This window comes from Dermochelys coriacea, chromosome 10 (genome assembly GCF_009764565.3).
Source record: "Dermochelys coriacea isolate rDerCor1 chromosome 10, rDerCor1.pri.v4, whole genome shotgun sequence".
In the NCBI taxonomy this organism is placed as follows: Eukaryota; Metazoa; Chordata; order Testudines; family Dermochelyidae; genus Dermochelys; species Dermochelys coriacea.
The window spans coordinates 59,748,443-59,775,984 of NC_050077.1; the positions used below are offsets into that span (position 1 = coordinate 59,748,443).

General features: G+C 40.0%; 1 protein-coding gene across 13 annotated transcripts in view; it reads right to left on the reverse strand.

Annotated features, from left to right (window-relative positions):
• Positions 1 to 27,542, reverse strand: part of TCF12 (transcription factor 12) — a 288,139-nt gene that overhangs the window by 159,063 nt on the left and 101,534 nt on the right. For 8 of the 13 annotated variants that reach the window (XM_043494002.1, XM_043494000.1, XM_043494005.1 and 5 more), the window contains 2 exons: positions 25,951 to 26,019; positions 8,010 to 8,112 (listed from right to left, as the gene is read on the reverse strand). In XM_043494002.1, the coding sequence (XP_043349937.1) occupies positions 8,010 to 8,112; positions 25,951 to 26,019 (172 nt within the window). The remainder of the gene's footprint in view (positions 1 to 8,009; positions 8,113 to 25,950; positions 26,020 to 27,542) is intronic. The other 5 variants (XM_043494007.1, XM_043494009.1, XM_038419699.2 and 2 more) reach the window with 1 other exon arrangement.

Genomic DNA, 27,542 nt, shown 5'->3' on the forward strand with positions numbered 1-27,542 from the left:
CCATAGTTAGAGCAGTTTACTTTTCACATAGGAACAGCCATTGCAGATCAGACCAGTAAATTGTCTCTGACAGTGATTAATGCCAGCTGCGTAAAAATAAGGTGCAAGAAAACCTGTAGTTAGGGAATAACCTGTCAAGAGACGAAGTTTCCTCCTAACCTGATAGACTAGTAGTTGGCTTGTGCCATGAAGCATGAGGGCATACTTTTTTTTAAAAATTATTATAATCAGCTTCTGTAAATGTGGATGTTATTTTGAAGTCTGCCAATCTCTTGGCCTTCATAATATCAGGAGGAAATAAGTTCCATAAGTTAATTATACATTGAGTTAAATTACCTACTACAGTTTGAAATTTGCTGCCCTTCAATTTTACTAAATATTTCCCTATTCTTGTAAGTTAAGAAAGGGTGGAATAGGATAGGGAATACAATCAGTTTACATAAATGGCATTATAAATATTTTCAGGGGTTTTTTCCCCATCCCAATATTTTCTGTCCCATCCCCCCTTTTATTTCTTTGGTCACTGCACATTGATTAGAAGTTTTCACTGATTTGCCTGCAAGGATACCCAGGTCTTTTTCCTAAGTTGATATAGCTAACCTATAGCCCCAGTAACATCAATGTAGACTGCAAATTAATCTTTCTCATGTGCATTACGTTACTGAATATCACATATCATGCTGTCCATTTAATATGGCTTTATTAGGTTAATCAATCAAACTAGAGTTGACAGTGAGGAACTTCTGAAAAATCTGAATCAATTTGGAACATCTCCAAATTTTGTCACCTCATTCACCCCCTTTTTGAATCCCTATAGCGCAGTCTTAGCATGGAATCTTGGGTCACCACACTGTTAACATTCTGCCATCTTGAGAACTGCCCATTTATTACTCCTCTTGTTCTGTCTCCACCCAATTTCTAATACATGGTTGAACTCCATTTCTCTCCACAGAACCATTTAATTTCTCTAATAGCCTCTAGTGAGGGACTTTGCTAGCGGCTTTTTTAAAGTCCTAAGTTATATTCATCTTTATCCACTGTTTTGTCAACCCTATCCAGATTGGAAAGGTGCTATTTTACTGAGAAGAAGCCATGCTGGTTTGTTCCCATCATTAATGCTCATCTAGATGTCTTATTTTAAAATAGGGATGTAAATATCTGTTTAAAAAGTTAACTGTTTATACAATTAAAATTATGTCATTTAATTGGTTAACCAATTAAAGGGAGATGGGCTGGGGCCACTGGGGCTGCTCTAGCCAGCCGGCCCGGGGCCAGGGGTTAACGGTTAGGGTCGGCAAACCAGTAAGACTAACGCTTACTGGTTAACCATTCAGTATTTTACATTACTATTTTAAAAGTACTTTTAACCAATTTTCTTCATACTAAAGCATTTAAGGATTCAGTTCTACAAATCGTTACTGTGAGAAAGGACTACTCACATGAACAATTTCATTGACTTCCCAAAGATTATTCAGGTGCACAACAGTTTGCAGTATCAGGCCCAAATCCTGCAGCTCTTTGAACTTATGCAGGCAAAGTTTCCATTGACTTCAGTGTGCTTTTCATGAAATAGCACTGTGTAAGAACTCTAGATTTGACCTGCCTATGGTCATTCAACTCTTAATTTCTGCTTTTAATTTAAAAAGTTTTCCCACTACTAATGTAGCTACCATGACTTTTACTAAAAAGAACTTTTACTAAAGTAAGCTTAAAAAAGCTTACATCACCTGCTCAAAAATAATGCTTTTGCTGGAATGCTACCAAATGATAAAAGGTTAGAGATATTTTAACAACTTGCCTTATTTGGTTCCAAATCACCCCGAAGCTCCTTTTTGAAACACACATTCTTCTTCCCAGGCTGCTGAAGTGCTTAAATCTTTGTAAGCCAAAGCACAGATTTACAATAAAAATTAGGTACACTAATTTCACAGTTTTGAAAGAACACATTGGCAGCAGAAGCATAAAACAACCAAGAATGGTGCCAACACTACCACGCACATAAGCCTGTAGAATGATGCAATCAGAAGTCCATTAAGATAGCTAAATGACTTCTTAAAAAATTCAGAATAAATCCAAAATCCACTGTCTGCTGATCACCCATTTACATTTGTGACATAGTGCCATCTGTAGATATGTTGACTGTACCTTCTAAAACTTCATGGTAATTGGCTTTACTAAGTCTTGGAGATTACACCATCTATATCTTTCTACTCGGTGTGTTTAATGAACACATTCAGAGTTAGAACCAAAAGCAGCTGGACAGTAACTTTCCCTCCCCATCCCAAAAAGTTGGGCAACAGTAAATACCTGAAAACCAAGGGGTATGCCATTCATCCTTTAAACCCTGGTAATTCTGCCATCCCTAATGATACATCCTTGAGTGATACAACTGCAATGATTCATCAGTGAAGGAAGCTGCACTGCAACAAATCCAAATATACCATTCTCTCCTCCCCTGTAGGTGGTGCTGTTTTTAGTTCTTTTATATGTATTTCAGTCTCTCTTCAAAGATTGTCACTGTTGACATTTAACCACAAAATACCTTATATTCTTTAGTAAATCCCACACTGCCTAAATATTCTAGTATCAGATTAATATCAGAAATTTCCTCCACATGGGACTGTCGTCTGTTCTGACAGGAGTACAGTTCACTAATTCAATACATCTTTTCCATCTAGACTTATCTATTCAGACAGTGCTGACCTTTGTGTTTGTACAGCACCTAACACTTTGTGGGTGCTACTGGAAACAATTAAGTTATTTTGATCTTAAGTCTCAGCATCCTTTTATAACTCCTCAACTTAGCAGGCTTTTCCCTCCCTATCACCTCCACCTGTAAGTAGGGGTAGGGGGGATAATTGTTTCCTTCTCCACACCCATCTCTCAAGATTACTCATATAGAGATATGAATGTACCTAACAAGAACCAGGAGTCTAGTTTGCAAGGAGGAGAGACTGGGCCACTGATCAGCAGGAGTAGGTGCTCATAAGCAAAGGCCTAAGGCCTGTCAACAGGTCCCACAAAATGAAACAGGAAGCACATAACCCCAACAGTTCAATCCTGCTCATGTCAGTGAGAGTACAAGATGAGATCAAGAGCACCGGAAACATCTGGGGAAAGAAACTCCTTTATAGGCTTTGCATAGTACCATTCCCACATGTAGAAATGGTGCATAAGGTCCAATAGGCATTGCTCTCAATTGACTTAATTCCCATGGACAGCTAGGTATCTGAGAACTCTGTTAGCCCAAAACACATGGAATTCCATACTTCACCCCAACCAACAAATTGTCCAGATGGGCTAAGTCTGTATTCATCATCATCACCAAAACTTCAGGGAAATGCCCAGAGGGCAAGAATGCAATGTTTGAGTGCACGGTACCCAACTTGAAAAGATAACCCATCCCTCTCTACTGCAAACCACTGATGTCATCTGGGTGATCTGCTGTTCAGCCTCCCGCATCTCCATTGAATACAAATGGCCAAATTCTGTGATGCTTACAATATGCAACCCGATGTAATTGACTGGAGTTAGGAACAGTGCAAATCAACACAGGATAGAGGACACAGATGGCATTCATCCTTTTTTCCCCCGGTATGAGAGGCAGAAAAGGCAGACACAGAAGAGGGGTGGACCTTCATGCATACTGTTAAAATTCGCATGTCAGTGCAAGCAGAGGTCAGTTTAACAAGGCTCTTTTTCACACAAATGGGAAAAGAACTAACTTTCTTGTGAATATTTTTTCTAGAATGTAAAGTAGTTAAAACATTAAATGTTGAATAAGCAAAGATTAGCTCTAAATGGTGCTACATTATGGCCCGTATATTTTAGTGTGATTTTGTCGCATACAAATCTATATGATACTAATGGCATACAGAGGTGCCAAGAGGATTCACTGGTTTCACGTGAAATACAAGGAATGGCCTCTTTTTCACACTGAAAAATCAGAACAGGATAATTCTGGAATTGATTAGTGAAGAACACTAACTTATCCAACATAATAGCTTTATTTCCTCTGCAAAACACTTCAGAATATCTAAATGAATATGGAAATGCATCTTTCTGTGGCAAATTGTTCATTATTGAATCATTATAAACTCTTGTTAGACAAAATTTCTCTCTTTTGCAATGTACAAGATCATTAAAGTGTTTGAGAGCTCCATCATGAAAGACAGTGGTACTTTATAATCCTCTATCTCTCCAGGCAAGTAAGATTATGGCTGAATGTAATATACAAAACAACAACATCCCCTTGACATACAATTCTTTCTTTTTAATGGTGCTTTTAAGTGTTGACAGCAATGGTGAAATATGATTTTGCTCTTTCTACTAGTTTTAACTATTTCAGTCATATTACTATGTTGTAATAGACACCCATTTTGAAACACAGATCTCAGAGTACAATCCCCTTTAAATCTAGTCAAATCTTTCAAACAAGGATGTCAAGATCACATTCTCAGTGCAGCTCTTCCTTTCCTCCCAAAATCATGAAAATGTCCAAACTGCAACATTTTAGAATAACTTTGCCCTATGCTATAAATGTATATCTTTATGTGTGCAACTGCTAACTACAGTATCTCATAAAATGCATTGGCTTTTGTGGGTAGAATGGCTCTGCAATTTGGGAGATTCTCCTAAACAAGAACAACCTATTGTTTCCTATTTAGTCAATCTAACATCACAGTCTAAGAACTGTAACTTTAGTTGAAAGCTCTAATTTTTCATTTTTAGTTAAGGTAAGAGATAAAGAAGCCCAACAATTCAGATACCAGTATTGAGTAATAAAATCCTTTTCATGTAACCTTTTCATTTCCTTAGTGTTCAACATCTCTTTAGTACTCCTGGGAGAATTCTGCGCCACTGCGCACAAGCATAATTAATGAGCCATGCATATATATAATTTTTTGTGCAGAAAAAAACAACTTCTGCTGAAAAGTTGCTGCAGTTCCACCGTTTGCCCACGAGAGGGTGCTGTGGCAATAGAACACAGCAGCAGCTCCCAGCAGAAAACAACATCTGCAGTTCCAGCTTTTGCCCACCAGAGGGCATTGTGGTGCTTGAACATAGCAGCCACTTCCAACCAGCTAGGGAAAAGAAAGAGCCTGCCTTTTTCACAATGCCTTTCTGGCTAGATCAGGATACAGGGGCTATGGGAAGACAGACAGCATGGGGCTGCTGGGGGGTCAGTCAGGGGCTCAGAAGGGCTAGTGGGGGAGGACAGATTGGGCAGGTACTGAATGGGAGTGGAGGTGCAGAGCCATGGGGGGGGAGAGAGGTGCAGGACCACATGGGAGGGGGGAGGGAGTTCAGAGCTACAGGGGGACGGCTGAGTGGGGGCACAGAAACACATGGGGACAGGGGGAGGGGGTGCAGGGCCACATGTGCCTGACTGAATGGGAGAGGCTAGGGGTCAGCCAGGGTCTGCATGGGGGAAGTTCCCTAAAAATCCCAACCCACACCCTCCACCAAAAAAGCTTGTTCCATACTTTTCCCACCCATACCCAACAACTCTACAATAATTGGTCCTTCCCAGCAATTATTTCCCTCTCCCTCAGCTCCTCCGTTATCCTTGACTCCCCCCAGCTTTTGCACTGATTCTGGGATGTATGGGAAATATGGTTCATTATTATTCAGAGTTCTGTATTAATATGCCTAGTAAGGAATCTATTTGTCAAAAAAAAAAAATTCTGAATCTTTTGTTGTCTGTATTGTTACAGACATACTTGCTGACAGATATTTTGAAATAAAATGACTAAAAATAATTAAAACTGTTGTGATTATATAGTGTTATTTTGAAAATAAAATATGCAGAATTTTGGAGAAAATGAAAATATTGTGCACAGAATTTTTAATATTGTGGTGCAGAATTCCCCCAGGAATACTTTAGGCTTTGTTAGTTAAAATTCACACTGAAGAGGCATGGTACACAGAGTTGCACCTTTTTACCTTTGCAATGCAAACAAAGTGAATGTAAATTATTTTCTGTGAATTTTTGCAAAACAGACAATCCTGTTGGCATATTTTTAAACACTATTTTATGGCTCTGGGGTATACTTTTATGCAGATGCGCTTTAGAATGTGTTCTATGGAAAGACAGAAATTAAAGACAGTAGCTCTAATGGAGGCAAAACCAATGAGAAGCATTAGCTGTAATGCATTACAAAAATATTTTAGTCCACAGCTGTTACAAGCAAGTGATTGATATGCATACCTCTTACGATTCATTTAATTCCCCCTCCAAAGCAATCTCAATGGACGCTTCTTCTCAAATCTGTACTGATGATATAATTCCATTATGTTTAATAGAATCATCTAGTCATCTTAAGTAAAACTGAAAAGCTAGGATGATACAGGAAGGCCAATAATTTCTGCACTTATTTAAAATTCTACATAGTTTAGGAAATGGGTGATTCAAAACAAAACATGAGGATATGAAGTCTGTCCCTCTTTTGTACTACAAATCAAAATCTAGTTCTGCTATATATAATAATTTAGCAGAAATAAAGCACACAAAAGCAGAAAAACATGGGACTTGGAAGCCATATGTACTCTTGATTGGTGTTCTGCTCAAGCCATAAATACATTTAAATATTTGCCTCTTTTCAGCCTGAGGCAAAAGATCTGATTTTGTTATATGAAACAATAAGGGAAAAAATCTTTGTCCTCTAGTACATTAATAGCAAGCTGCAAACTTTACTGATTTCACTGATCTTCAAATATAACACTACTGATCTAGTGATATGGACTACATATTTTCATATATACACATACACAGAGTTATTTTAAAACCACACTATTATATCCTGAGATTCATAAGTAAGATTTAAAAAGATAACTGCTTTTAGCAATAGGTGCTGGTATCAGACTTTGTCTGCGGCTACACTTTGCAGACGATTAAAGTAGTAAACAAAGACAGAGCAAAGTAGAAAGAATTCCAAAAGAAATTGCAGACCACCAGGATTTGGATTTAGTTAATCCACTTAGATTACCCTGGCTGTGTCTTAAAAGGACAATACTGAGATCACAAAATAGGTCACATACACAAGAAACAAAATACGTAAGTAAAACAATGTCAACTTTACAAATACAAAGCAAAATGTACAGAACCATCTCTAAATTTAAGGCACAAACTAGACAGCATTTGCCGCCCCCAGACATTGCTCTGCCGAAGAGTAAATATTTGAAATTGATGTTTTTAGGCCACAAGTTCAGAGGGGGAAAAAAACAACCATCAGTACTTTAAAACGTTCTAGCAATAGTGGTGTCCACTCAAGAAAAACAACTTGTTTAACAGCTACACTGATAACATGTCGCTTTCTTTGCAGTTTTGACATAGTTCTCAGTTTCAAAAACAGGGGGGAGGAACGACAGGCATAGAAACAGTAACAGTGGAGTTACTGTATGTATGTAAATCACTGCATATCAAAAGGAATCTCTACTGTATGTTACAATCTCAATTTTGCTAGGATATCAAATGCAAATATCATCAAAGAAACTAACATCTAAAAAGAGAACATGCAAACAAAGAGGACAACAATGAAGTGTTAACTGGAGAACAACCTACAATAAATATGCAATTCAGTGTTCTATGATCTTAGAAACAGACACCTAAATATTACAAAAAGCGCATAAGAGTGACAATACTCAATTTCTTTGCAGCAGAAAAAAACAAAAAACTTAGAAAAAAATTAAAACAAGTCTTTAGAAGAGCTTTTGTCTTCCAGACTGTAAGAAATCACAGTTTATCCATAGCTTTCTAGATCAACTATCCAAAATACTGGCAGTTCAGCCTCTTTCCAAAATCATGGATAATGTCCCTGTGTTAAGAAAACTACATTTTTGGTGCAACTTGCTCTATGAAGAAAGACTAAGATAGCAAACCACTGTTGCCATGAGAAATGCAGTAACGTCCAGATGCTTGATGTGCCAGACCTAGACAAGGAGATGAAAATGTCTCTTTCTGACCAAAGAGGCTTTGAGGGGCTACTCGCAAAGAATTACCAACTTACCCATCAGATTTGAGTTCATGAAAGGTGTCGGGGACAATCCTTCATGGGACCCTAATCGACTGTCATTCAAGTGATCACCATAATGAGGGCTGTCTGCAAAACCCTAAGGAAAAAAAGACCAGAGTATTAAACAGATTATTTGGCAGCCCTGCTAATTGAGTGTAATGACACTCTCCTAATTAAATGTATAGCATTGCAATGGTCATTCATCATAAAGTTGGCTTTCAGGTCTGAATATCTTGTGGAAAACACACTCTGCCCATATTTCATACTATGTGACTTCTCTCCCTCTCCCATTTGAAAAGAAGCTGCATCATTTTTCAACCCAATAAATTGTGCTTCCATGGATAAAGTTTCCAAAATACAGAAGGAAAGGAGTACTTGTGGCACCTTAGAGACTAACCAATTTATTTGAGCATAAGCTTATGCTCAAACAAATTGGTTAGTCTCTAAGGTGCCACAAGTACTCCTTTTCTTTTTGCGAATACAGACTAACACAGCTGCTCCTCTGAAACCTGTCATAATATAGAACTATTCAAATCTTTTTGCAGGTAGAGCACCATAGCTTCTCCAGAAATGTACAGTGTTAGGCTGAGCTATGACTGACATGAGTTTAAAGATTACTGTTTACATCTTCAAGCACAAGATACAAGGTCTGGCATGAGGAGAAAATGTATTCCTGTGAATGAAAAGAAGAAATACCGTTCCCCCTTTGAAGACTAAATTAAGGTTACAGATGAATAAGCATTTTAGTGTTATCAAGCACTAAATGCCACTGCCCATCTACAACAAGTTTGTTTACAAGAACTGATTAAGCTGAGAAACCCAGTTCTGCCACCTGTCTTGCAAACAAGCATTCAAAATAGAAGATTATTTGCACCCTTTCTAATATTAGTGTAGCTAACCTAATACGCTTGGAAAGATGACTCATATGTAAACAGGAAATACTGGCTTATCTGATAGTTTGCTCCAGAACCATGAGGAGAACAAGGAATGGATGTAGCAAACCCCTCAATGTTTCAAGCTGCACATGTTGTTCCATTAAGGCAATTATTCAATTGCCTTCCATGTAGGTCAGAATGATTTCATCTTTTTCAAACAACATTGAGCCCTTACTAGGAAAATGGTTTCAGAGTAGCAGCAGTGTTAGTCTGTATTCGCAAAAAGAAAGGAGTACTTGTGGCACCTTAGAGACTAACAAATTTATTAGAGCATAAGCTTTCGTGAGCTACAGCTCACTTCATCGGATGCATTTGACCAAATGCATCCGATGAAGTGAGCTGTAGCTCACGAAAGCTTATGCTCTAATAAATTTGTTAGTCTCTAAGGTGCCACAAGTACTCCGTTTCTTTTTAGGAAAATGGTGTTAGCTACAGACTGGTCATAGATATATCTGGTTCAAGGATTACACTGAATCAAAAATATATTAAATGGGACCTTGTCCTCAAAATTGCATCTGCTTCATAATCAAAGTTTTGAACAATATTCAGTAAAATCTTGCTTAGCTTAAAGAGTCTGGCTACTCATCTGTTTAAATTTCCTCATACTAAATGCTACACAAACTTAAAGCAGAGGCCCAAGTAAGGGGGAAAAATTGCTCAGGTTCACAGCAACCAGAAACCACCCAGAATCCCCTGGGACTATAAAATCATCAATCATCGAACATTTATCATTTTCCAGACTGCAGGCTCACATTCAAGACGACATTAATGGGGCTGAAACAGGCCTCACTATCTTTGCAGGCCTGCTGTCAGTTCAACGAAAGGGCTAGTAACTGAGGGCTAAATAACTGTCAAATCACTACAACTGCTTATGGATGCATGTCACAACTCCTTCTGCTATTCCGCTTTAAAAGTAATCTTCTGGGAGTCCCAACTCCCAAATGAATCTTTGGCTCATTTTATCTACTTCAGAATCAGTGATACACATGTGATAGACATTCAGAAAGAATCTTAGTGACATTTACAACTTGGTTATGACCATAAGGGTGTCCTGTGGTAACCATGACCTAGCCCCGTCTGTCAGATAGGCAGCATGTAGCAGCAGCTGCCTGGGAAATGGAGCGGCTTGTAGCTAAGGTCACCACATGTGGTTTATTTTTGTGTTGAAATGAAACATCATATTAAATGTGCCAAATGAAGAAACAAAAGATTTTACACATAATACATGGTCTATGCAGTAATCTCCAAGATGCTTAGTTTACTGTTTAATTCATCAGCTTGTGATCAGACATTGAAAAAAAAATCCCAATAAAATTGATATAAAGTACATAGAAATCAACAATCATTTTACAAGACAGCACTTAAATAAGTTTAAAAGAGAGAGAGAAGAATCTATAAGCAAATTATCAATAAAGACATTCCATATACTACAGAGAGAGAAAAAGCAGCAACGTAGGCCAGCTCCAGAAACCTAAATCCTAAAAAAAAATAAAAAAAGGTCTTTTTAGGTATTCCATCTTTGGTGCGAGCAGAATACACCTCTAAAACAAGACTCATTTCACCAGTCAATGTCGTTTGGGTTCTCTTACACAGCATCAGAGTGACAAATCCCTATCCAATACCCAGGGCTAACTGCCCCAAAGAACAAAGTTAGTGTTATAATCTAATACTTTTAGGGGGGACAGGGAGAGAAAGAGAATTAAACAATTGTACTGGGGGTGGGAATTTACATGAATGGCAAAGTCTTGTACTCTCCTCCTGCCAGTACTTCAGTAAAAGGGATTCTTCAGATTTCATTTCAGATATTTATTTCATTCATTAGACTTAGTTACCCTTCCATCATGAGCCACCATCTGATTACAAAACCCTCAATCATATTGTTACAGTACAATTGTTCCTAATTAGTTCTGAGTTGTTCTAAAAGGGTTCTTCCGAATATTAAATGCTATGATTAGACAAGTCAAAAGTTTGTTTCAAAATGTGTTCATATGCACCCACACACCACTGATGGAGTTGGTCTACCTAAGCTAAAGTTAAATTAATATTCATTGAGCCCGATTCTCCTTGTATTGCATATTGTACAGTTATTTACACCTGTGCAGAATATAACCTGCACCAAATGGCTTTGTCTCTCTCTGCTGGCTAGACCAAGCACAGAAGTTTATTTAACTTGCTATCACCTTTGAGATTAGATATTCGGACCAAATCTTAGTGACTAGTCCTGGTGCTTCAGCTCAAGTATTAGAGGTTTGTGGTTTAAGACCCAGGAATCCTTGCTTCAAACCCCACAGATGACTCAGACAGGGCATCATTACAAACATAAGTGCAAAGCAGCTGTAAAATGCTACCATTCTGATTTGATAACATTTCACACATAGTATGCAAAAGAAATAAAGAAAAAAAGAAAAAAAGACATAAAAAGGAAATTGATTTAAATTAAAACACAGATATTTTCCCACAAAGTAGTAGTCCTGTATATTTCTCTAGTTGTGTCTAGAATTCCCAGCCTTTAAATATATCTATATATCATTGTTCACTTACACAAATTTTGTAAAGTTCTATATGCAAGAGCTTTAACCTGTCACGTATCTTGAAACCTTAAGACGCTTCCAGCAATTTAGTTGTAGGCTGAGAATTCAGATTACTAAATAAGGAAATGGCTACACTTGCAGATGTAGAGTGCTGGGAATTAAACCAGCCTTTGGAGATCACAGCAGGGAAAGCACTGCTGTGTATTCACACTGTCAGCTGCAAGCACAGTGGTGTGGCCACATTTGCAGCAGCATTGGGAGTGGTGCATTATGGGCAGCTATCCCACAGAGCACCTCCTTCCATTCTGGAGCTGTGGCTTTTGGGAAGGTGGGGGCAATGCCCAATGCCCCGTCCCAGTGCCCCCTGTTGCATCACTTTACATCCCAGCAATCCCTGTGCTTTAGTCCACATTTGGCACCATCTTTCAATGGTTTTTGTACTGCGCGCTCTGTCTTCCCTTTCGGTCTGCAGGAATAGATCCCGAACTTGTGAGGAATATGCTGATGGGTCTCGCCAGCACGTCACGAATTGCAGTCGAGTTCTCCTTAAGCTACAAAGGGACAGTGAGGAGTCCAACAATGATGTCAACATGCATAATACATACAACACGAGATTGCTTGTGGCATTCACGGACATGCTCACCACAGTGGAACACCACTTTGGGGCTTGGAAAACAAGCACTGAGTGGTGGGATCACATTGTCATGCAAGACTGGGATGACGAGCAGTGGCTGCAGAACTTTTGGATGAGGAAAGCCACTTTCACGGGACTGTGTGCTGAGCTTGCCCCCACCCTGCAGCGCAAGGACACGAGATTAAAAGCTGCCCTGCCGGTGGACAAGCATGTGGCTATTGCAATTTGGACGCTGGCAACTCCAGACAGCTACCGATCAGTCGCTAACTAGTTCGGAGTGGGAAAGTCGACCGTTGGAATCATGTTGATACAAGTGTGCAGGGCCATTAATCGTATCCTGCTCATAAGAACCGTGACTCTGGGCAACGTGTGTGACATTGTGGCTGGCTTTGCACAAATGGGTTTCCCTAACGGCAGAAGGGCGATAGATGGCACGCATATTCCAATTCTGGCACCAGACCACCCAGCCACTGAATACATAAATCGGAAAGGGTATTTCTCGATGGTTCACCAGGCACTTGTGGCCTTTCTTCCCAGACCAGAAGATCACCGTAAGGGAAGTCAAAATGCCCACTGTGATCCTTGCAGACCCTGCCTATCCTTTAATGCCATGGCTCATGAAACCATACACAGGGAGCCTTGACAGCAGCAAGGAGCAGTTCAACAACAGGCTGAGTCGGTGCAGAATGACCATGGAGTGTGCTTGTGGCCATTTAAAGGACCGCTGGTGCTATCTGTACGGGAAGCTGGACCTGACCGATGACAACATCCCCACGGTTATAGCCATGTGCTGTACCCTCCATAACGTTTGAGAAGGGAAGGGTGAAAGCTTCACTCAGACATGGACCACAGACATTCAACACCTGGAGGCTGAATTTGAACAGCCAGAGACCAGGGCTATTAGAGGGGCTCAGCGCGGGGCTGTAAGGATTAGGGATGCCTTGAGGGAGCAATTCGATGCTGAAAGCTACTAGTAATGTTTGGTGCTCTGCACAGGAGTGAAGTGCAGTGGTTCCAATGCTAGTAGGCACCTGTGTTTGCTACATATGATGCGCTGACTTGCAGTGCCTGTTGCTTTCCTGGCCTACGCTATCTTTTACTTAATGCAATAAAGAATGTTTGCAAAACCAAAAAATTCATTTATTGAAAAGAAACAGAACTGCTGGGGAAATACACATGGCATGTATGGGAGGAGGAAAGGAGGCGGGGTGGGTAACAGGATAATCACAGATTTGCATATGTCCTGTTATCATATTCAGCCTTCCTGTCTGGAGTGCCGTGCAGTGAGTGCTGTACTTCAAGCTGGCTAAAATGCATGGTGATGGGGGTTGAGTGCAGTGGTTAAGAGTCGTAGTTTGCAGGGCTGGATGGTGAAGCTACAGTTGTTGGTGGCAGCTGGTAGCGATAAGAAACCAGATATTGGGAAAAGTGGGTTGGTGGTGACATGGGGGCACAAAGGAAAGAGTTTTGGGACAAGAGCTGCGGGGGGTGAGGGGGTTGGGCGTGGATCTGCTCTGTCTGCAGTGCTATTAGCACCTGTATCACATCCACTTGGCACCCCATAATGCTTAGGAACCACTCTGTGGTTAGTTGCTGGTGATCTGCATTCTCCTGACAGAGCCTCCTTTCAGTCTCCCGCCACTCCTGTACTTTTTGATTTTCAGTAAGGGACTACTGCACGACTTCATGCAGAAAATCCTCCTTGCTTCTTCGCGTCCGCTTCCTGATTCTTTGCAGCCTTTCGGCGGTTGATAACAAGGATAGCCGGGATCTCAAGGTTGTATCTGTAAAGCCCAAATGCAACATTTAACAGAGGCAGCATTGTTCACACTAGACAGAGCAATGATTCAGCCGAAATTAAAGACAAGCACAGTGCATACAATAGCAGAAAGTGTCCATCCCAAAGTGAGTGCACATAACCCACAAAAGCCCCAAAATGGTGAGTAAGGGGTCGCAAGGGGGACTGATTGTTTCAGGGCATACTGTCCTCTGGGGTTCTGTGTCTTGGGGAGAGCCAACAGCTGCAGGGGGCCCCTATACTGAACACTTTCCCCACATTTTCCACAGGATGAGTTCATCCTGGAAGATATCTCATTGCTGTGGGTGACCTGGGAAGCAAGGGAAGGTCTTTTACTACAATGCGGCTTCCGCCCTGGCCCTTATGTAGCTTGCCTGTGTGCAGCAATGGTCCCCCCACCCCTCAGGGCACAGTGGCGCGGACATGTTAGCTTTATTGGGACAAGGAGCACAGTAGTTCTGCCAAGGAACCTGCACAAGCGGATTGCCCAGCTTCTGCATGAGACCTTCGATGAGATCACTGAGGCTGATTACTACAATGTGAGAGAGCACATCAATGCCCTATTCTGCATCTAGGCATGCATGCAGCCCTAACCCTTCTTTCTGCAACCCTCTTTGCCTGAAGAGCCCACACCAAACAACTACCTTCCCAAAATAAAAGCCACTTACTGGGCACCTCCTCTGCTGTTTGTTCTTCTCCAAGCACCGTCTGCTCTGACCAGCCACCTTCCTCCTGGCTTGATAACAGCTCCTGGCTGCATGCATCTGGGAATGCCGGGCCATCGTCTGGCTCTGGGCCCCCCTCCTCCTCAGCACCCTCTCCCCCACTTTCCTCCTCCTGCCTTGTTGCACTCTGGGCTGCCACAGCCTCTGAAGTGTCCATAATGCTCTTCGGAGTGGAGGGGGGGGTCGCCCCCAAGTATCGCATCCAGCTCTTTCTAGAAATGGCAGGTTGTGGGTGCAGCATCAGAGCAGCGGTTTGCTCCCGCGCTTTACAGTAGGCATTCCGCAGCTGCTTCACTTTAACCCTGCACTGCACTGCGTCCCAATCATGACCCCTTTCTATCATGGCCCTTGATATCTTCCCAAAGGTATCGTAATTCCTATGGCTGGAGCGCAGCTGGGACTGGACAGCTTCCTCCCCACAAACACTGATGAGTTCCAGCACCTCACCATTGCTCCATACTGGGGATCACCTGGCACGTAGAGCCATGGTCTCCTGGAAAGACTCGCTGAGAGCACTACATGCCTTGCTGAGCAAACAGGAAGGGGAATTTCAAAACTCCCAGAAAATTTAAAGGGTGGGTCTGACCGTGGTCACCTGAGGGCAGGGCAGTAGAGTTCAAAATGATGACCGGAGTGGCTAGAACAGGCATTGAGGGACACTTCATGGAGGCTGATCAGAACGCATTAATAGACCAAGGTGTCCACAGTGGCACCGCAGCGCTCCAGCCGGGGTGCAGCAAGCTTTATGCTTCTCGTGGAGGTGGATTACCAGGGGCACTCCAGTCGCAGAGTCCGGGCGCTCTATGTGCCTTGCCAGTGTGGACATCTCAGAAGTTAGAGCGTCCAGGGCTGATTTAATGCGCTCTAACTTGCAAGTGTAGCCAAGGCCTAAGAAGATAGAAGGTGGCAGAGACTCAGCAATTCACAAAGTAAAACTGCTGTTCTAGTAAGAATGTTACTCTCTGTGATTTGATGAATATCCCTCTACTACAATGACAACTCAAACTGGTCAGATGATCTCTGAAGTCCCTATGGCATGGCTGTGGTCCCAAAAATATCACTGTCTGGGGGCACTGACCACTGGAGCTCAAGGCAGTTGTGTTTGTTGGGTTATTGTGCAGCTGGAGCCCAAGGCAGCCTGAATTTCAATAGAAACACAGTCCTTCTTTATAACTGCCAAGCCAACATGAGTAACCATTCAGAACACAATGGTCCCTGAACTGTCTTCGGCTAGCCTTGCTGGTATGCGACTTGGGAAAGACTCAGGAGTAACAAGAATAAAACATAAATCAAAGGCCTTGATCTTCCTTTGACCTGTTTTATCTATAGTCAAACAATGACATTATCCACATATCAGTAATATTTAGATCGACTACAAACTTCTATCAAAGAGTCAACTTTTTAACACTGCAGATTGGAACAGCTGGTGAGTCAGAGAAAAAGACATCTCTTAAAACAAGTAAGTTGTTGCATATAAATGCATGTGCCAGTGAAAGGGAGTCACAGCTAACTAAACTGAACAAAAAGCAGCATAACAACCATAAAATAATACCTCACATCAACAAGATACCAGAATTCACAAACTATAGCTACCAAAATCATACCAATTTTACTTAAATTCAGCTTAATATCAGTGCTTCACTTTAACAATAACTTTCACAGGCATCTTGGGCATTTTCCTGTGCCTTGATCCAAGCAGAAACTTTATTCCAGAACTCTCAACTATTTTGAACTGCAAACCAAAAATGAACTCATTTTCAGATGCTATGTGTCTAATTTGCTTATTTCTTCTATGACTTCATTTTCTTTGGAAATTCCACCTTCTCATATCACTTTCCTGACTCCATGGGTCTTCTTAAGCCACATGCAACAAATGTTTATAAACCATGGTAACCTTCCTGAGTCTATCTGGCATGAAATACAGTCAGAAAAAAAAATGAAGTAAAGCAGTTTAAGGCATACTCCCAAGGTTGGAAGGTTTCACATTTTATTTGCTTTTAAGAAGTTTCATCCTTCTACTGCCAAGTTCTGTCTGATTCTCTGAATGAGGTTCATAAGTAAAGCAAACCAATGGCTGCAACCTGATTTCATCCACCTGTTACGTCTCATCTTAAATTAAGACTGTAAACTGCTTGAATTGTTTCTTAATATATATGCTTGTATGGTTCCTTGCAAAATGAGTCCCCAACCTTGTTGGGGCCTCGAGTTACTGCTGTCAATAATAAAAATAAATCAATAGTAATAAAATCAATATTAGTGCATTATAGATCCTACAAATACCACAGTGGCTACCATGTGGAAAATAAACCTGTGCAAACATTTACTACAAATTGCATTTCCTTGCTATGTCTGTCTATTATGTTCTTTTATTTTACCATCTGCTTACACAAAACCCGATCTTAAAATGACTTAGGGCAAGATTTTCAAAAATGTCCAACTGCTTATACCCCTATAGCTTAGAAGCACAGTTATACAGGTATAACTGCATCTACACTAGAGTTTTTACTGATATATCTTCATTGGTAAATATTGAAGAGTCATGCCCTAACCAACATGTTTATGTTGGTAAAACTTGTATGTGTACACCAGGTCTTAAGAGCCCAAGTCCCACTGACAGTCACTTTTGTGCCTAATTTCAGAGTAGCAGCCGTGTTAGTCTGTATTCGCAAAAAGAAAAGGAGTACTTGTGCCACAAGTACTCCTTTTCTTTTTGTGCCTAAGTCACTTTTGAAAATGGGCCTTGTGCTTTTGAAAATCTTACCCTTCATATTTTGGGTGAAATCTGGGAATTAAGCTATAAACTTGAACAGGGTTAAGATTTCACCTTTAAAATTTAGACAAACTTAATTCTGTCCACATGCTGGCACTCTGAATTAAGTAATTCATACCAAGTTACACAAACTTGACTAACAACAGGGCGATCCAAGTCTGTTAAAAAAAAAAAAAGTGTGTGTGGGGCAGGGGGGAGAGAACAAAACAAAACAGTGGTTCAAGTGTTCTCTCTCCATGCCCCCACCAACCTTTACTCCCCCTGTTCTCCACTTAAAAAGCAAGCTACTAAAGCCTTGTATTGCCCCAAGTTATGCTCTTTCAGAACAGAATATTGGGCAGAAAATTACATTCTTTGTCCTAAACTCACTGAAGGCAGCAAATTTCTTTTTGAAGAGCAAAGTCACAAGTTTCACTTCATTGTCCCTGTCTTCTCCAGTCTCTTAAGTAGATAACTACAAAGTAGTCTGCACAAAGTACGTACACACACTGGTCCCTCACTCACTTACTATCACTGCTCAGCTATAATTTGTTATTGCAGGGTCAAATAAATTATAGTGCAGCCTTTTATCTTCCTCAAATACTCTAAACTAGAGCAAACAGCTGAGGTCCACTTTTGTGCCCCCCACCCCGCTTCCTATATAGGACCTTGGAGACAAAACCAAAATCCAACCCAGTTATGCCTCATAACTGAGCTTCAAGGATTCAAGCTGGGTGTTTGCCTTTTGGCTACTTGTTTAATATATAGTGTTAGCATTTGAATGATCACAGCTAAGCTCCGACGTTAATATTCCATTAAAATGAATGTCAGAGTTCACACCTCTGCTACTGTTTCAATCAGTGTATCTGTAGACTGAAAAAACAGTGCATTCACACATGTAGCAAAGACTATCTTTTCCAGCTGTGAAGAACATGGGAGATGTCTGTACAATATTGTGTGCATCTCTGTTTGATTACTATGGTATGACTGGCTCTATGAAATACTAAGGCCTGGCCTACAACTAAAACTTAGGTTGACCTAGTTACATCACTCAAAGCTGTGAAAAATGTCAGGCCCTACGCGACATAGTTAGGACAACTTAATCACTAGTATAGACGCAGCTAAGTCAACGAAAGAATCCATTTTTCCGTTGGCCTACCAAATTCCTTTCTAGTGGGTGAATTTACTACATCAACAGAAAACCCCCTTCTGTCACTGTAGTAAGAGTCTATGTCAGAGCGCTGTACCTGTAGCAGTGGTAGTGTAGACATACCCTAAAGAGCTAATTCCAGTCCACCTGGAACTCTCCCCATCTATCCAGGAACCAGGAAATGACTAATTCAATTACTGGTGCACAAATGGACTACACAGAAAATCCACCACTGGAAGTCTAGAGACATGACCAAGTTCAGATGTCCCAGAACGAAGGGGACCATGAAATGGATGAAAGACAGCCTGTGAACTCATGGGAGGGACATGACATGGTTAGACTGAGAGGCAGGGCCTGCATGAGTGCAATCTGCCTCATACAGACCCAATGCTGGGGGCAGTCCTGGGACAAGGGAAGCCTACTTAAACTTGCAAGGAAAGGCCAATATTTAGATAAGATAGTGTATGGACAGGCATTTTGTTGTTTTAACCCCTTTAATTCACCCCTAGAAAGGAATTTGGTAGGCCAACAGGAAGAATGAATTCTTCTGTTGACTGAGTCTACACTGGGAGTTAAGTTGACCTGACTACATGACGTAAGGCCTGAAATTTTTCACAGGTTTGAGCGATGTAGTTATGTTTTAGTTGTAGGCCTGGCCTTAGTGTTTATGTTCCAAAAAGATAAATAAAATATACTTTGTTCTGAACAAGCTGTTCTCAGACACTGTACTTGCATGCTGGTCACAGGCTTGCAAAGGGAAGTCTACAACAGGGACTAAGATCCAGTTGGACATACTGAGGACAGTTGGTAAATAAGAGTACTGTAACCTTGTGACCTAGTCTTTGAGCGGAGGTGAATTGCAGTATTCCACACAAAGAAGTATAGTGGGGGCCAGTCACTTAGAAGGAGTGCCCGCAGAGAGACAGTGGGGGTCTAAGGTGCAGCTCACCCTGGAACTGTAAAACAGGTATTGTAGATACCACCTTAAAAATATGAAACTTTCATTAAAGCTCTATAACATACAGAAAGATGCATGTAAAAAGCCTTTGTGACAGGATGGATTTGATTTAAATCAAATTGATTGATTTAAATCACTAGTCAGAAAAACTCAATTTAATTATGGATTTCTACATAAAAGTACATTCTTGTTGGTTGTTATAACCTTAATACATATTCTTCACAACTCAGAGATAGATGAGACCCAAACTGGGTCTCTTTTACGGCCTGCTGCCATTATAGGTTTTCCCTTCTAGTGCAAGAATAGTTTGGTAGATGTCAAATCAATGAAGGCTACACTCAGAAAGACCTCAAGACTTCTGGAATACGCTTCTCAAACAGTTTCACTTTTGTTTTTACTGCCTGTCCCTCCCTTCTCACATTTATCTCCAGACTTCTTCTCCTTGTCCAGATCTATTCCGCCCCCAACAATCTACTATTCATTGAACTTTTTGAAACTCAGAGATAAAGGACTGATTTTGTGTACACAAATTTGCAGAGGGACAATAGGATTGAGGTCTGTTATTTCTCACCTCTCTATATTATTTATTTATTTTAAAACATTTTTGCTGTTAACAAGCATGTTATCTCTGGAGACACAAATCCACAGTTTGAGAACTGCAAAACTAATCATCTCTAATGGTATCTTCTAGACTTAGCTCTGAGTCCCATTGGGTAGTGTGACAGGGTCAGGCCAGATGGCTATAGGAGAGTAATAGGAGGCAGATATATTAGTCCCAGGCTAAGTAGGTCCCTTTTCCTGGGTAAGGTAACAGGGAAGGTTCCAGAACAATCAGGAACCTTCTGGAGACAATTAAGACAGACAGGCTAATTAGAACACCTTCAGCCAATCAAGAAGCTGCTAGAATCAATAAAGGCAGGCTAATCAGGGCACCTGGGTTTTAAAAAGGAGCTCCCTTCAGTTTGTGGTGTGCGTGTGAGGAGCTGGGAGCAAGAGGCACTAGGAGCTGAGAGTGAGAACGCGGATTGTTGGAGGACTGAGGTGTACAAGCATTATCAGACACCAGGAGGAAAGTCCTATGGTGAGGATAAAGAAGGTGTTGGGAGGAGGCCATGGGGAAGTAGCCCAGGGAGTTGTAGCTGTTGCACATCTGTTCCAGGAGGCACTCTAGACAGCTGCATTCCACAGGGCCCCGGACTGGAACCCAGAGTAGAGGGCAGGCCCGGGATCCCCCCCAAATCCTCCCAACTCCTGGTCAGACACAGGAGTCGTCGACCTGGATTGTGAGGTCAGAAAAACGGCTAAGCTGAGGGCTGCCATGAAGCTCCAAGGCGAGCAAGTCCTCAATAAACGCAAGACCCACCAAGGTAGAGCAGGAACTTTGTCACAGTAGATAGAAAGATTAACCTAAATAATCTATACAGAAGCCCCCGGAACACCATAAAATTGGGTCCTTAATCCATGAACTATTGAACTCATTTACAAAAAACTTTTCTTAAACATTACATGAATATATTCTCATACTACAGAATTAGAATTTATAATCCCTATTCCATGATAAGATATCTTTGAGCTATAATGAATCTTAATTAAAACTATCTTTAGATAAAATGCTTTTTGAGGAAAAAAAGCAATCAAAAAATCCGATTTAAATTAAAAAATCGGATTTTTAAATTTTTTTTTAACGACCCTGCTTTGTGTATATTTTCATTCTAACAATGCTATTGTAATGGGTCCAAATTTTCATTCACAATCAACAAACATTAAAGACCAGTTCAAGCTACAAAGCACAATTCCCATCCTTAAGCAGTTTCCTCCATGACCGACACTAATGCTGTTTATTATTAAAAACAAGAGAAAGAGATGCTTCTGCTGTAAGTATGTCACCTTCCCCTTTGCCCTTCAGATCAACTGCACTACATTGATGATATGCCTCAGCTCCAGTTGCCCAAGGTGGAAAAATACCAGTGATCTCATACTGCACCAAAGCACCAATACTAACATCTCAGGTTATGAATTTTAAGGGAATGTGAAACATTCTAAGAGTCTCACAGTAATGGTTAGGAAATATTTACTATGGGTAACAGAACACTCACTTTCTCAAGTGAAAAAAACAACCAAACTGGAAATGGATGGACATGGGGATGACATGTTAACTGTTATAATCAGTATCAATTTGAAAACAATGCTGACATGTTTCAACAAGATGACAAAAATCAGATTTAAGATAGTCACTATAGTGAAAGAGAGGAGCAAAACATATTGGCCCAGCATAGCTCACACCTTACAAATCCACAGTTGACACAACTATCTCTAGTAAATATTAGAGAATGGTTACCACCATTACAAATGGCTGCAAATTAAGAATCTAGAGAGTCAGGTTTAAAGACAATGATTCAAATTGTGCATGACACTTATAGTCTAAAAGCTACAGATAGTATTTAAAGTAATTCCACCAGAAGACAGCAAGTTTAATGGTTTAAAATTCAGTATAGAATTAGTCACACATGGTTCTCAGCCTGGAGATTGTGAACGCTACCATTTTTTATGGCTAGTTAGAAGTGGGGAAGACAGGAAACTTTTTTCCTGATGTTACATAGGATTTTAGTGCACGTAAGGTTGAGAATGACTGTACTACTTCATAAATAAGGAAACATTGTATAAACTTCCCCCTTATAACCAAAGTCAACTGAAAAACCCTACTTTTCACCCAATTTTTGTTCACCTTGCGAATACCCAGCCTTTTCAATCCAGCATCACTATTATCTGGCTCTATTATTTGCTATTCTGTCTTTTCTTGGTATAATATCACTTGCTCCACAAACCTGCTAGGCAGTCTGAAACTATGATAGGTAACTGAACTGTACCCACATAGCAGAGGACAAACTTGGCCTGTGGTCCACTTTCTCATGATTTACATTTGCCTACTACTGCTACAACTCTAAGCAACAAGGCTCGACTGAGTTCAACTCAGCCATCAAGAGCTGCATTGGAGTGACAGGAGAAAAATATCCTCATCTCTCCCTATCGGAGGCATGCAACCTCTGCAGCTGCCAGCATACTGAGGACTCGGACACAGGAATTCAAACCCATATCTCTTGTTTTGCTGGACCCTTGAGCTGTCCAATTCTTAGTTTCTTTCAGCTTAGCAAGTCAGATACACAACAGTAGTTACTTAATGGCTAGGGCAAGAGACAAGGAGCTATGTATTGCCGAGCTCTAATCCTGATAGAGATGGGCAAGTCACCACCCTTCCATTGCTCAGTCTCCCAAAATAAGAAAACTGAAACCTCCTTCACATTGGTATGAGCCAACATTATACAGCATTAGCCAACATTGTACAGCATACTGTTTGAAAGTTAAGTATTATCACCACCCTATATTTCAGGGGATGATGGGTGAACACCAGAAAGTTTCTATATACATCATCCAAAAGTAAAAACACTAACTTGAAATGTTTGGTTGATGTTACTAGATACTATGTTGAAACAGGTAAGCGGCTTCTCAGAGAGGAAACATGGGACTAGAAACCAATGCAGCCTCCATGTTTAAGAGCTTTGGAGAATGATTTCAGACAATTATTCATTGAAGTAGTACTCAATTTTGGAATGGTCACAGATTCCCCTGGTTTCTAAGTCAAGAATTACACTGAAGTTGTATGGATTTAATTAGTGAACCACGGAATCTAATTATCCCAAATACACAATTGTTCCTTAAAATCTCCTAAAATGAGCATCACCCTACTATATTAAACAAGATAATGTTTGTTTATTTGGCTTTTTATCAAGTATCATGCACAAAGAACTATGTTTTATTGTTGGAAACTAATTTGCAAACAGATTTCAATGCTTCTCTCAACACTCTAGGAAATTATATCCATATGCAACCCTCAAACTGAATTAAAAAATTGACTATTATAGCCTTTAAACAAAGCTTGAAAAACTTTGAGACAAACTAGAATATTAATAAATATGTCTGAGATATTTTAAAAAAGGAGTGTCCTACCATATTTAGATACCTACATATGGTATTTGGAGCCTAAATTTTGGCACCCATTTTTTAGAAAATGTTGGTCATATATCAATTTAGTCACATAAACACATGTTATGTTACATTTGGAAAAGCCTCCCGACCCTTGAGTGCAGGAAGTTTTGTTTGTTTTTTAAAATAGAATTTCACACCAGATCATTTTCTCAGGTACAGAACAATAAACTAGAGGAAGATATAAACAGCAAGAAACAAAGGACAAAAAGGACACAAACACAATAGACTTGATAACACTTACTGGATTTCTGTGTCCCTCTTGTCTTGCTTTGCTATTTAACAGCTTCCTCTCTTGTTTTGTACCTGAGGTTAAGAGGTATAAAACACTATTTCAAAACTTGCTGTCTTTTCTTGATACTGTTTTTGATTTCTTACCAAATTAAAATGTACTACTGGTATAAAAAGTGAAGTTGGATGGACACAAACTACCCCATTTGGGCTCTAAAATATATTTTCAGCTATTTTAGACTTACAAATAGTTAGGTCGTACAATCTGTTGATGCTAGAGTATTGTCTAAATCTAAGGTATCAGCCCAACTCTGGTTTCAGGTACTTTTACATCACTGTGTATTTAGAAGAGACAGCTACGTTGAATGTATATATGTATATGTAGACAATTTTTCCTAGGTGCAAAGGAAGGCAAAATGAATACTTAATATCAAAATTGGGCCCCATCTTGAATTATATCAAAACATGCAGTTCCAATATTTATTTTATTATATACGCCAGAACTGCACACAAGCACTCGCAACTTAGATGCCAGGAAGAAAATACTATAGTTAAATTATGGCCTAATATTTTGGCTCTTAAATCCTAAGGAGGCCTACCATGGGGAGAAATGGCTGATTTTAGCATTTTTAAATACTCTTCCTTTGGAGAGAGTTCTACATCCAACAGATGTAGAACTAAGTCACTCCTTTTATTAAAAAGGCATTGTTAGAACAAAACCAAAACAAAGAAAAAAAGCCTCAACCACACAGATGTTTAATTCACAAAAATAAAAGCCACCATTATCCAAAGTGCAGTAAAGACTATAATAGAAGTAGAATAACCTTTAAGTAAAAGACAATGTTTATCTGAGACAAAGAGATTACACCAAATTGTTTCCATGTTATGAGTTTTCTTCTACAACGGACAATTCACAAAGGAAGTGGAAATGCAGGGAGGTTGGGAGGCATACCATTACTGGAAGAAAAACGCCTGAGAGCTATGGGCCAAATCTCACAGGATTCAGTTGACATTTCTCTCAGTTAAGTACAGCAGAATTAGCATCTAAGGGTCTTTAGCAAGACTTTCAAAGAGCATCTTTACATCTTTCTATAACAGATATCCATGAGGCTGCTACAGTACTAATGCAAAGGGTCATGAATCCAAGTGGACCCAAAAACCATCCTTAACTGTATGTTGCTCTTTAAGGGAGGACCCTATGTATGCTAATCAGCATTCGGGCACCTCTCCAATGTCCAAACATCGCTATGCTTGTCCCTTTACACATGACCTAGGATTCACAGGAAAGCACGTAATCACAACAGGAAAAAAGGTTGACACAGCATCGTAAATATGACTTCAGTCTAATCAGCTGAAAGACAGGGCAGATTTCAGGGTTTTGCAGAGTTCCACTGGACCCACTAATTCCCATTTCTGATCCATTCCTGTAAAAGAGAAAGTCTTCATGGCCAAACCAATAATTTTTGATGATTTTTCTATAAGTATTTACAATGAAAAACCCAGTTTTTTATCATCTTCAGATAGGGAGCAATCTAAACTGGTGGCCACAGTTCATTATGTCAGATTTATGGATATCAAGGTACAGGATTTCATACAAACATTCACAGGTCCAACACATTATCATTTTAAGCACTTGTTTGAATAAGAAATTTACATTTATGACAGCACTGGCAATCATGCACACAATGTATTTTGTACACAAAAGTTGCCTATCTTGATTTGTGCCTCTTTCTGCATCCAGATCTGAGGTTATCACAGTAATACTGTACAGAAAGCAATGCAGAAAAGTGATCTCTAATTTGCTTTGCTAGGATGCTAACATTCCCAGAAAGCCTCACAAATGCAAGCTAAGTGATGGGACGTGAAATATGTGTAATGAAGTGACTGTCAAACATATATTTTCAAGCTTATTTGTTAAGGGTTACAGCTAAATATGTAGGCTGGGATTATCTAAGGAGCCTAAGGGAGGTAAGTGCCTGACTCCCATTGAATTTCATTTCATTTTCAATGGTAGTTGGGTTCCTAAATTCTCTAGGCACTTTTGAAAATCCCAGCCATATTCTGTTACTGATTTAGAGTCCAAACAGTTAAGTCAATGTAGTCTGTCTTTTAAAGGAGAACTCCCACATTAGGCTACAAGCAGATAAATCACACACTCAAATTAGAAACAAATTAAGCAGTACCTCTTGAGGTTTCAACTTTTCTATGGCTGTGGAGATGTCTGAGCTTTTTCCATGGAGACTGCCATTTTCCTGTAAACAGGCAAGTAGTAAGAACAATTAGGACAAGACTAAACATTCTGTATTGAAATCAATGGGAAGATTACTGGACACTGAAGTCTTGTGTTAGGTAAGTTTCAATATATTAAAATAGAGACTTGTGCGTTTAGTTCTGTTTTCTTTTAAATTTGTATTATTTCTTTAGCTTATCACCAGACAAGATCTAGGAACCTCTGAGAAAAGCAAATAACCTGTATCTTTATGCCTGCTCCCTAAAAAACAGTTTTATCTTCATTCCCATAACCTAGATCAGCGCACTCAGACCAGGTTTTACCGCACATCCTGCAGTCCGAGTTGTCTTCTGATCTTGTTAGGGTATGGAGAGAAAGTCATGTTATCCTGATGCAATTCTTGGACATCAACCATTAGAAAAACAGAGACTCACAAGCTGAAACAAAACCTTAAATACAAACAAAAGCAAAACAACCACCACCACCACAACCAACCATATACACAATATATAGACACAAATTTATAAATAAATATATATTGTCAGTTTTCTTTAAACTTGCTATATTAAGTCCCTGCTTTCCCATTGATTTCAATGCAGAATGGAGTTTCTCCCTGTACTATTTTTTGCAGAAACACATGGCCACCATGGAATAAGTTCTACATTTACATTTATTAGCCATTATAGCACTGTTAAATAGACAGTTTCTAAAAGTTATCTATTTTTTGAAAAAACAACACTGGAGTTTTCCTTTAATATAAATTAAGACTTTATATACAAAGTATATAGATATATTTAGCAGCCATGACCAGCCAGACCTCATTTAACATTTCATACAAAGATATACAGAAAACTTATTTTCCCCCTTAAATATTTTCTTATATGCAATGAAATAATGAACATAATGAACATAACGAACCAAACTGCATTCACTACATCTTTTGAACTTTCCAAAGAACTAATTTGGGTACCTAATTAGCAGCATAAACCAAGGCTGTCATCTGATGTGCACAACATTTGCGCTGCCTCTGTGGGGCAAATCTTCCTTAATATTCTGCAACTGCAGAGGACCCTGCCTGCCACACAACCAGTGAGATTCTGCTGCACATGGTTCTGGATGCTGAAAGTCTGCAAAGGGAGAATTCCTGGGGCTCCTTCTGAGGCCACCACATGGTGCTCTTGGGAGAATATGAAACTACTGATCCATTGGCCATTAAACTTGAATAGCCGCAGCACTAACATTGCAGAGCAGCCAAGGAGCCATAGCTACCCAGAGTGCCCCCCTGAGAACTTTTAGAGACAGCCCTAGAGCCAGCTTGTATGTTGGATAATGGATTAGTTGTATGTTTATTAAATTAACTTCCAAAAATTATGCAAAAAATGTAGTATAGAAAGATATGTTCAGAAGTGCAATTTTTTATGGGAACATTTAATCACAGTTTCAGGCCATTTTATGCTTTCTTCTCTTAGATCTGGATCCTGCTGTCCTTATTCTGGCAAAGCTCCCAATTGAAGTTAACGGAATTTTGCCTCAAAGGCTGCAGAT